Genomic DNA, 12,304 nt, shown 5'->3' with positions numbered 1-12,304 from the left:
CCCCTGCTTGAGCAGTTGGGGCGGAGGATAAATAAGTGGGGTTTGGGTTGCAATTTGGGCACTCGGTCTCAAAAAGGTTTGCCATCACTGTGCTAGAAGAATCTGCGGCATTCGTCCACCCAAGCCAGGTTCTATGCTGAAATGCACGAGCAATCTGACAATGCCTTCTCTCCGCTGATACTTTATGCTGGCCCGATTAAATGTCTTACCAACTGCTGATACTAAAGGTAGATATCTACATATCTAAAAGGCTTTGTTCCTGCTCAGCAGGACTTCCCGAAACGACGGAACACGTACTCCTGTTCTGTAACAACTCGGCACCCGTACGGTCACTTTTTATTGAAGCTATTCTAAAGAAGAGGCCAGAAAGAAGAGATCACGAAATCGTAGTCCATTTGCTTAGCGACCAACAGCCACATATCACAGAACTGGTCGCCAGGTTTTTATTCAAGGCTTTTAGCTCTCGCGAGTAATTTTACTATCTTCAGAATTTGCTTTGATTTTTCTGAATATGTTTTATTTTGTGTATTGATGCCATTCAAGGTCCTGTTATTTGTTGTTTAGACCTGTGCCTTTAAGAGGGCATTGATGGTCAGTGTTAAGAGAACCGGGAAAAGCAGGGGCCTGGAGAGGCTTCAGCAAGCAGCTGCGGGGCAGGCATTGGGCCTTTCCCCACTCTCCCCTATCCCCCCTATGCCACGCGCCTCTGCACGGGGTCATCAAAAGGCGCCCTTTGCAAGAGCGCCAGGGATGCCGCACGCTGAGGGGCGTGACAGCGGCAGCGTCGGGGCGGCTGCGCTGTCGCCGCCCCTCTCGTGGGGAGTGCAGGGGGACCCCGCACTACTCTCTTCAAGTAGCGCGGGGCTTAAGGTAAGTGGGGAAAGGCCCACTGATTGCCTCCTCATGTGCAAATGGAGAAACATGAGGAGACCACACTGCAGCTCCATTGTGCAGCTGAGAACCCCATTGCATTATGGGCCTTTGAGTCCTCCCAGCTATCAGAATTCAGGTGCATCTCCTAAGCCAGTGATGGTGAACCTTTTTAAGACCGAGTGCCCAAATTGCAACCCAAACCCCAGTTATTTATCGCAGAGTGCCAACCCGGCAATTTAACCTGAATGCTGAGGTTTTAGTTTAGAAAAAACCAGTTGGCTCCCTCTTCCTCCGTCCCACCTGCTCGAGCAGGGGCCAGCCTGCTCTAGCCTCCAGCAAGTCCTGCATGCACCACTCTGTGCCTCTCTAGCATAATTGCCTCCTCTGCACCCCCCACCTCGGGCAGCAGCCACCTGGAGCACAGGCACCAGGCCCGCAAGCCAAGTCATCACTGCTCACCACATTGCGCCCATCGTGCTCAGTGGCCTAGGCCAGCCTAGATTTGTGTGTGTGTGTGTGGGGGGGTGATTTTCTGCCCCCCATATGACGAACTGTGTGTGTGTGTGCCCACAGAGAAGGCTCCGAGTGCCACCTCTGGCACCCGTGCCATAGGTTCGCCATCACTGTCCTAAGCAATACTTGGGACAACTGTCCGCAAACACAGTTTTGAAGCTGTAACTTTTATGCAGTAATTATAAGTTTATGAAAAGTGAGAAATCTGACGCCTTTCCCTTTCCCTTGACTTCTTATTTCTATCCCATATTTTGATTAGTATGTTTCTTTCTGCCGCTTATTAGAAGTGTGTTCCCGGTCAAATGCATTCCTTTTTATTCTGTATTCTTTTCTGGTTTTGTTTGGCTTGACCTAAAAGCAGAAGAGGAAGAGGAGGAGGAGGAGATGTGTGAGCAGGAGAAGCCAGCCCAAACCCCGGGCCTTTTCTTTTATTCAGTGACCTTTTTTCCGTTGTGCAGCTTCGTTGCTCTTTCCAGCCTCCCTTAGCTTTTTTCCTTTCTTGCTTCCCTTTTAAAAATTAACCTTGCCTCTTTCTTCCCCTCCTTCCTTGCAGTTTGCTGTGGGCAATTGCTACGGGAAGCTGTCGCCAACGAGACAAAACTGGGAGAACTCATTAAGCCCTACCTGAACAGCGGATGGCCGGGTAGGTTGTGCTCCTGACTTTCTTCGGGTGTAGATTACAACTCGGCGGGGGGGGGGGGGATAAGCTCTGAGTGAAGTAGGGAAAGGAGAAGAAAAATGTGTGTTCCATTCAAATCCAGGAGTGCAGGGTAGAGATCTGATCTCCTTCCCATCTGTCATTGTGATTAGGAAAGCCAATTCAATATGGAGGGGAAGGAGTGAGCTGTGGGTGTTGATCCTCCTTGATCTCAGATTGCAAAGGCCTGAGCAGACCAGGTGCTCAGGAGCAGCAGCAGCAGCAGCAGCAGAAGGCCCTTGCTTTCCCATCCTGCATGTGAGCTCCCAAAGGCATCTGGTGGGCCACTGCGAATAGCAGAGTGCTGGACTAGATGGACTCTGGTCTGATCCAGCAGGCTCGTTCTTATGTTCTTAAGGCCATTGCTTTCGCATCCTGTTGTGAGCTCCCAAAGGCACCTGGTGGGCCACTGCGAGTAGCAGAGAGCTGGACTAGATGGACTCTGGTCTGATCCAGCAGGCTCGTTCTTATGTTCTTAAGGCCATTGCTTTCCCATCCTGCATGTGAGCTCCCAAAGGCATCTGGTGGGCCACTGCGAGTAGCAGAGTGCTGGACTAGATGGACTCTGGTCTGATCCAGCAGGCTCTTTCTTATGTTCTTAAGGCCATTGCTTTCCCATCCTGCATGTCAGCTCCCAAAGGCATCTGGTGGGCCACTGCGAGTAGCAGAGAGCTGGACTAGATGGACTCTGGTCTGATCCAGCAGGCTCGTTCTTATGTTCTTAAGGCCCTTGCTTTCACATCCTGCATGTGAGCTCCCAAAGGCATCTGGTGGGCCACTGCGAGTAGCAGAGAGCTGGACTAGATGGACTCTGGTCTGATCCAGCAGGCTCTTTCTTATGTTCTTAAGGCCCTTGCTTTCCCATCCTGCATGTGAGCTCCCAAAGGCATCTGGTGGGCCACGGCGAGTAGCTGGACTAGATGGACTAGATCCGTGGTGGCGAACCTACGACACGCGTGCCAGAGGTGGCACTCAGAACACTCTTTGTGGGCACGCGTGCCGTTGCCCCAGTTTGGGCAATCGACAGTGGCATAGCATCAAGAGGGTGAGGGGTGCGCAATGCACTGGGCATGGGCTCCTGTGGGGGTGTGGCAAGGGCATTTTGGGGGCGTGGCACTGGAGTTTGGGGGCATTCCAGGGCAGGACAGGGGCATGGCAGGGGCGCGGGGCGCACACATGCCCCAGGTGAAGTTTCCCCTTGCTCCGCCCCGGCACTCAGTCTCTAAAAGGTTCGCCATCACTGGACTAGATGGACTCTGGTCTGATCTAGCAGGCTCTTCCTCATGTTCTTATGTGTTTACATACTTCAGGGTCCCGCAGAGAGTATGTCTGAGTGTGTCCCGTGCATCTCTTTGTGTTCTGTGCAGAGAGACACAGCACATTGCACTCCGGTAGGCTTGCCAACTCTGGGGAAGGAAATACTTGGAGATTTTGTGGCGGAGCTTCGGGAGAGCGGGTTTAGGAAGGGGAGCAATTTCAGCCATATATTTTTTTTTAAAAAAGGGGGAACTGATCTCTATTGCCTGGAGATCAGCTGTAATAGCGGGAGATTTCCCAGCCTCCCTTGGAGGTTGCCTGCCCTAGATCCCAGCCTGGAACAGTTGGATCGTGTCATCTACAAGTGCAGCACCATTTCCCCATTGGTGTGAATGGCAGCTACTCATGTGTTTAAAAACAAAAGGGTCATTCGGGGGCTCTGCTGCAGTAGCGGCAGACCCAGTGGTGGGATCCAAAAATTTTAGTAACAGGTTCCCACGGTGGTGGGATTCAAACAGTGGCGTAGCGCCAATGGGACTGGGCAGGGCACGACGGGGGCGTGACCAGGCATTCCGGGGGCGGGGCATTAATAATTTCTCTTACTGTAAAAAACTCTTACTGTAAAAAAAACAGCTCCTAATTTCCAGCTGGTCTCTTTCTGTCCATAATTTAAACTCATTATAGCAAGTCCTATCGTCTGCTGCCAACAGAAACAACGACTTCTCCTCTATTTGACTGCCTGTCAAATACTTAATACTTTCAAATACTTAATTTTGTTCCTAGAAATCAAAAGGAGGAGACTTTCCTTAAACAAGGAACTTTACCATATTACTAAAACATGTTTTTAAAACAGCCCAACAGGGAGAATGATCCCGTTTTCTACCTTCGCTAACCAGCCACATAGGAAACAACAGGACTTTATGATTTTTGGACCTAATGGAATTTCTAACGGAAAAGCAGACCCAATTAGTAACCCCCTCTTGGCACACACAAAGAATTAGTAACCCCCTCTTGGGAACTGGTGAGAACCTGCTGGATCCCACCTCTGGCTTTGCAGCTAAATAAATGCAGTGTTTGTTCGCTTGCTTGCTTTGCAAGAACTGAAAAGGGTGGTCTCTGTTACCTAGCCCTTTTACATCATTGCCACAGAAAGGCCTGAGCCCAAGAGCCCCCAAAGAAAATTGGTTACCATGTGTTGGTTCCTTCCTGTGAGCAAAAAAAAGTACCCACGTTACAGATTTATGCCACAGACAGTTTGGAGAATAGTGTTGCTTGCTGCCAGTGTAGAACCCGCCTGGTGTGGTGATTGAAGTTTCAGATTAGGATCTATGAGGCCTAGTTCAGACCCTTACTCTGCTGAGGGTGACCACACAGTTTCAGCCTAGCCTAACTCCGCAGGGTTGTTGTGAGGATACATTGCCAGGGAAAAGAACGGTGTGAGCTGCTTTGAGATTTCAAATCTGCAATGGCTTTGTTTGCCATAAGCAGCACCACGCCTCTTTGCCGTGACTGAGATGGAATGAAAAGGCCTGCAATGTTTCCAGCGCTTCGGTGTCTTTATTGAAGAGGTCAGCGAATGATTGTGTGGTTATTTCGGAGGGCAAGGAGAGATCTGATGGACTTGGTATGGAAAGGCAGCTGTCAGGTCAACACTGGGAGAAACTTCCTTCCAATTACTGGGGTAATGGGCCTGGTTGGACAGCAGTCTATGGGGAATGCTCTAGTATTAGATTTTCTGCATTGATCAGCAGGTTGAACTACATGACTTATAAGGCCCTTTCCAACTGCAGCAATTATATGTTCACAAATGCTCAGCAATAGCGAGAGGCCTCCGGAAATCATTTAAAATTCAGCCCAGGTTGTTTGTTTTCAGTGGAAATGTTGATTTTACAGAAGAAGCGCAGTTGTCATTGATAACTGAACGTTCATGCGTAGTAAAATCTAACCTTAGGGTGTAATGATTTGTGTTTGTAGGATATCTGGCATTGTACAACTCATGTTATCGAGAATAGGGTTGCCAGCAGGGGGCTGGGGTGGGACATGGGCGGATTCGTTGCTGGATAGCATGACATCATTTCTGGGAAGAAATTGTATTGTATTATTTGATTTGTATACCGCCCTGCCCCCAGGGCTCAGGGCGGTGAACAACAGCATAATAGCAAGCATCAATAATCATAACATCAATAAACATAGGATCAATAAACACATTATAAACATAGCATTATAAACAAGAACGTCAATAATAACATAAGCTATAATGCAACAGTAATCGTAAGAACATAAGAACATAAGAACAAGCCAGCTGGATCAGACCAGAGTCCATCTAGTCCAGCTCTCTGCTACTCGCAGTGGCCCACCAGGTGCCTTTGGGAGTTCACATGTAGGATGTGAAAGCAATGGCCTTCTGCGGCTGTTGCTCCCGAGCACCTGGACTGTTAAGGCATTTGCAATCTCAGATCAAAGAGGATCAAGATTGGTAGCCATAAATTGACTTCTCCTCCATAAATCTGTCCAAGCCCCTTTTAAAGCTATCCAGGTTAGTGGCCATCACCACCTCCTGTGGCAGCATATTCCAAACACCAATCACTGCGTTAGTTGAAGAAGTGTTTCCTTTTATTAGATTCTAATTCTTCCCCCCAGCATTTTCAATGAATGCCCCCTGGTTCTAGTATTGTGAGAAAGAGAGAAAAATGTCTCTCTGTCAACATTTTCTACCCCATGCATAATTTTATAGACTTCAATCATATCCCCCCTCAGACGTCTCCTCTCCAAACTAAAGAGTCCCAAACGCTGCAGCCTTTCCTCATAAGGAAGGTGCTCCAGTCCCTCAATCATCCTCGTTGCCCTTCTCTGCACTTTTTCTATCTCTTCAATATCCTTTTTGAGATGTGGTGACCAATCGTAGCAGCATATGTAGTCAACAGAGATAAACATAACAAGAATAGTTGGTGACTTTCCCATTCTGTAGCCTAATGTATACCCCATCTTTCTGCCCTCATAGGGTAGGGTATTTGTGGACCCCATATTCTTCTAACAAAAAATGGTTTCACCCAATTTTGCCCCAACCGTGGCACCCCTGGTTGTCTTACATTCAATTTATTTGAGCTAAATATTGTGCATTATTACTAAGGTGACCAGATTTTTACTATTGAAAAGCGGGGGCGCGCGCGCACCCACATGAGCACACTGCCTTTTGTGGCGGCACTCCCCGTCAGGAAACAGGGAAGTGCCCCAGAAGGCACTGTGGCAATGGCTTAGCCGGGAGGCTGACTCGCACTCCCTGCGCATGCCGCGGGTGCCTTCTGGGAGTGCTCCTGATTTCCTGAAGCCGAGGCACCGCATATGATAATCTCACTGACAACGTCTTGTGATTACGCCAGGAGCACATTGCCTAGTCGGGACAATGTCAAAGCCCGGCGGGACACGGGACACATCGCGCAAAAGCGTGAGTGTCCTGCGAAAATCGGGACAGCTGGTCACCTTAATTATTACACCTCCATTGACTATTGTAGTCACAATTGAGAAAGCGTCATCAGCCATGGCTGGACCAAACAGTTATGGAAAGGGGAAGGTGTGACATTAAAAGGTGAGGAAGAAGGCAGAGAAAAGGAAGGCGCCATGCTGAATTCTGTGGTCACAATATGCATAAGGAAAGAGGCCTGTTATCCGAGCTGACTCCATTCACTGATCATTGGATCTAGTTTTCTGTTGCTCTCCTCAGACTCCATCCCCCAAATCTCCAGGTGTTTCCAAACCCAGAGTTGGCAAGCCGAGTCTTTAGTGAGCTACGGAATAATTTCATCTCAAATTTCAGAGATAATTTCAGAGAATAATATTTCAGAGAATAGTCATACTGCTCTAAAACGAAAGAATTTCCTCTGGAACCCAGAGCAGTGTGCTGTCACTGAGTTTGCCCCAGCATGCTGACCTGCCATGACGTGATGGAGATTTTGAAGGGGGGGGGGTCATTTGTCTGCCACTGGCTTATTGATTGGCAGTGGGGGGTTGGGGGGGTTGCCTGCAGGAGTTCTCCCACTGTAGCAGTGATGGCGAACCTTTTCGAGACCGAGTGCCCAAACTGCAGCCCAAAACCCACTTATTTATGGCAAAGTGCCAACATGGCAATTTAACCTGAATACTGACGTTTTAGTCCTGCGTGCACCTGCCACTCCGCCCTGCACTGCTCCAGTGCCTCTGCGTTCAGCCTGCTCTAGCCTCAAGCAAGTCCTGCACGCACCGCTCTGCGCCTCTGTAGCATGTCCGCCACCTCTGCCGCCCCCTCGGGCATCAACCACCCAGAGCACAGGCACCAGACCTGCCAGCCGAGTCCTCCCTGCTCGCCATGGGGCGTTGTGCCCAGCAGCCCAGGCCAGCCTAGATTTGTGTGTGTGTGTGTGATTTTCCACCCCCTACATTATGAACTCTGTGTGTGCGTGCCCACAGAGAGGGCTCTGAGTGCCACCTCTGGCACGCGTGCCATAGGTTCGCCACCACTGCACTATAGCAAAGCTGATTATGGTATGTACTGATATATACTGATTTCTATCCTACGAGGTGATTACGTTTCATTCTTTTGTAACAATCACAAAATATTCTAATAAAAACCAATTTGGGCCAGGGGTTCATTAGGTAGTTTAAGCTCTGGATTTAATGGTCTTCAATGGCCATGTGTAGTTCAAACATAAACTGCAGGCTGCCCCAAAGTTTGGGACCCCTCTACCTCAAAGTCTGGAGTAGTCAGTGTACTTCCCCCCGGCAAAAAATATTATGTCAAAAAATATTATGTTATCATTTTTGCTGTTCTTAAATTAAATGGAATTAAATATTTTCAGGTTCCAACCACTCTAGGGGAACATAAGCCTCTTAAAATTTAAAACTTGATATGAAAAGCTATATAATTGAAAAAATACATTAGAAAAAAAATGGGTATGATAAAGTAATTGAAAGTGGTTTTTAAAAGTAGCATTGAGAAAAAAAAATATCTCCAAGGCCATGGAACTTATAAATAATCACAAAGTAAATGGGTGAATCCTATTTGAATATAATGAGACTGGTCATGTATTTTTTACATTACTTTAAATTCAGTCTTGCAATACTGATGATGATGATATCACATGCATTTTATATTGGCACCTATTGTTGGAGCCCAAACAGAATATCCATTTTTCAGTAACAACCGCCCACCAAAACAGTAAATCATCACCCTTATCCTAACCATGATTATTCAAAGTTGAATGGGATTTACACCTAGGGTCTGTAAGAATTGTGCGTGTTGTTTTGTATTCTCACAGGTGCACTGGAGTGCCTTTTCTCAAACAGCAATCTCAGACCCTCCCTGGCACGACAGTTTGGTCTTTTTCCTTTTTTTAAAAAACTCAAAACCGAGGCTGTTTTTGATTTGGAATGGGAATCTGCTTGCTGTTTAGGGAGACATCTTCAGATTTCTTCAGCATCAGATCCACAATCTCAGTGTTCAGGGATTCCAGGAAGCAAATGATTTCAATGCTACAAGTTGCTAGGCACCAAATAGCAGGGATGCTCACGGCTATGGCTCTACTTACGTACGCGTGACTAATAACTTTGGTACAGTTTTGTTTGTACCAGTGCGAACGTGTACTTATTTTCAGCGAGGCGTATCCCGTGGAATACTGGGATGCGTAATAACCCAAACGACATGGCAAGACCAGAAATAATAAGTCCTATCATTTCACTAATCCTCCTCTCCTAGGGATAACAAGCAATGCATTTACATTATGAAATACTAACAAGGGTTCATTTGTGGCCTCGCAAAAGGCTGGTGGTGGAAGGGGGGAGGGAACGAAAGGAAACAGTCTGTTTGACAAGGGGCGGGCCCCCAAAATCCTGTATTTGTTTCAAAAGCTATAGTCTTATGCAGTGGTGGGATCCAAACATTTTAGTAACAGGTTCCCATGGTGGTGGGATTCAAAATGTGGTGTAGCGCCAATGGGGCTGGGCGGGGCACGACGGGGGCGTGGCCGGGCATTCCGGGGGCGGGGCTGTGGCAAGGACGCAGCTGCTGCGCCGGTCCTTGGGCAGGGAAGCTTGAATGCGCGCGAGCGCCATGAGCTGCCACGCACGCCGGTGCACCTCCTGCTAGACTGCTTCAAGTTCTGCGCGCTACTGCTGAGAGGAGGGGCGTCACTAAGGCAAAAATCACGTGGCAAAATCACCAATTGGTAACCCCCTCTCAGCACACACAAATAATTAGTAACCTACTCGGGAACCTGTGAGAACCTGCTGGATCCCACCTCTGGTCTTATGCTATTGAAATGAATGAGCTTTTCCTATCTCGATCCCTAACCCTAACCCGATCCCAAACTCCTTTGGGAGCCAACTAAAGTCAGCCCCTCCCCTGGGAATGCTCCCCAAATGCCCCCGCCACACAGTTGCGGCCTCCTGTGGTGCAGCAACAACTGTCCACGCCACTTTGCATTGGGCTGATGGCACAAAGCTTCAGCCATCTCCAGTGTGGCTTCAGCCCCCCCCCCCCCTTTGGATTGCACAGTAAGCGTCATGTTCATTTTATCCTTGATATGGCTTTATTGTGTTTGGGGGAGGGGTTTAAGGACTTTAATAATCCTGTCTTTAGGAAGTTGGGTCAGAAATGCTGAAAATAGATATTATTATTATTATTATTATTGTAGATTTCACAGCTGCCAGATCTTTAGCTGGTTGTTGGCCTTCATTACAATTCGAGCCTCACCCAGAGGCCTAGGAAGTTGTAATGTATCGGTGTAGTATTCATACGGATCCCAGAAGAGCTGCCTTCTGAATTTGACAGATGTTAATTTATTATTTATTGTTATTATTGCTGTTGTTGTTGCTGCTGTTGTTATTGTAGATTTCACAGCTGCCAGATCTTTAGCTGGTTGTTGGCCTTCATTACAATTCGAGCCTCACCCAGAGGCCTAGGAAGTTGTAATGTATTGGCGTAGTATGCGTGTAGATCCCAGCAGGGCTGCCTTCTGAATTTGACAGATGTTAATTTTGTCAATTCGAAGATGTTTCAAGTGCTGCCCTAGTGTTTTTGGGATGGTTACTCTGAGCCCTTCGGGGGAGGGCGGTTCGTAATTACAATAAATAATAATAATAATGATAATAATAATAATGGTGCCCAGCATGCTGATTACCACTGGGATGACCTCAGCTGGTTTGTGCCATAGACGCTGAAGCTCGATTTTCAAGTCGCGGTATCTAGTTTTATATACCGCCCTCCCCCGAAGGGCTCTGGGCGGTGCACAACATTTTAAATATATAAGTAGAGCACAATCTAAAAACATAAACAATTTACAAAAATAAATACACATATGTATGGCTCTATTAAGGTTAAAACAGCTAGAAGCACTATTAAAATATACAGCGTCCCAATAAACAATATATGATATAATAAATAAAGATAAATAAATACTTGGACCTCTGGACATAGAGCATCTGTCTTCTGCTCCACGCTGTCTTCTGGCAACACCTTTGTGGGAAACTGTACAGATGTCTCTGTTTCCTGGAAAAATCATGTTATAGGTGACTGGTATGTATCTGGAGACTGTTTGGCTGGAGCGGACCTGGGACCAACAAAGGAAAAGTGCTTTTTCTTCACACAAACATTTTGCAAAAAGTAAGAAATGTGTGAGTCCTGCAAGATGTGTCTAGAGTCAAGTCCAGTAGCGCATTAGAGGCGAACCAGGTTTTCAAGGTATGAGCTTTTGAGGATCAAAATTCCTTGTGTCAGATGTACCGAAGGGAACGTTAACTCTTGAAAGCTCATACCCCAGAAATCCTGTTGCTCTCCAAGAGGCTATTCAACTTGAATCTTTGGCTGCAGATTAACACGGCTACCCTCTGAAACTATCCCCAGAATGAAGTGGGGGCCCTTCCTTTAGATCAGTGGTTCTCAACCTGGGGGTCGGGACCCCTTTGGGGGGATTGAACGACCCTTTCACAAGGGTCACCTAAGACTCTCTGCATCAGTGTTCTCCATCTGTAAAACGGATAACTGTTAGGATTGGGGGTCACCACAACATGAGGAACAGTATTAAAGGGTCATGGCATTAGGAAGGTTGAGAACCACTGCTTTAGATGGCTTTCAGAGATGGGTTAGAGCCGTGGTGGCGAACCTTTGGCACTCCAGATGTTATGGACTACAATTCCCATCAGCCCCTGCCAGCATGGCCAATTGGCCATGCTGGTGAAAACTGACCTCAATCCTGCTTTATCTAGTCTGCACCGAGTTAAGCCACCACTGATTAGAAAACTTGGTGACGTGGCCATCCCCTGGAGAGTGATGAGTCCTCAGCGGATGAGCAGAGCCCAGGAAACCCAGACTTCTGATGCTGAAGTCGCTTGATGACTTCTTGGATTAGACCAGTGGTGGCGAACCTATGACGCTCCAGATGTTCATAAACTACAATTCCCATCAGCCTTTGCCATCATGGCCAATTGGCCATGCTGGTAGGGGCTGATGGGAATTGTAGTCCATAACATCTGGAGTGCCAAAGGTTTGCCACCACTGGGTTAGAGAAACTTGGTGACGTGGCCATCCCCTGGAGAGTGATGAGTCCTCAGCGGATGAGCAGAGCCCAGGAAACCCAGACTTCTGATGCTGAAGTCGCTTGATGACTTCTTGGATTAGACCAGTGGTGGCGAACCTATGACGCTCCAGATGTTCATAAACTACAATTCCCATCAGCCTTTGCCATCATGGCCAATTGGCCATGCTGGTAGGGGCTGATGGGAATTGTAGTCCACGAACATCTGGAGCGCCATCGGTTCGCCACCACGGGACTAGACTCAGCTCCCTGCCGTAACTCAACACCTCTGCTTGACAGTCCAGCCCAGGACCCTCGGGAACGGTGAGCCCAGAAATGGCACGAGTCTCCATCTCCTGAAGCAGTGTTCTTCCAAGAGGGCCTTTCCCTTCTTTCTGCCCCTGTGGGCTTCCCAGAGGCA

At 47.8% G+C, this 12,304-nt stretch overlaps 1 protein-coding gene across 1 annotated transcript in view; it reads left to right on the top strand.

The window, feature by feature from the left end:
* Window positions 1-12,304, top strand: part of LOC125441552 (adenylate kinase 8-like) — a 117,152-nt gene that overhangs the window by 90,494 nt on the left and 14,354 nt on the right. Inside the window, exon 10 of the mRNA XM_048512160.1 lies at window positions 1,940-2,029. Within this exon, the coding sequence (XP_048368117.1) occupies window positions 1,940-2,029 (90 nt within the window). The remainder of the gene's footprint in view (window positions 1-1,939; window positions 2,030-12,304) is intronic.

The sequence above is a fragment of the Sphaerodactylus townsendi genome, linkage group LG12 (genome assembly GCF_021028975.2).
Source record: "Sphaerodactylus townsendi isolate TG3544 linkage group LG12, MPM_Stown_v2.3, whole genome shotgun sequence".
Lineage (NCBI taxonomy): Eukaryota > Metazoa > Chordata > Lepidosauria > Squamata > Sphaerodactylidae > Sphaerodactylus > Sphaerodactylus townsendi.
This window is presented reverse-complemented; position numbering and strand designations above follow the sequence as displayed.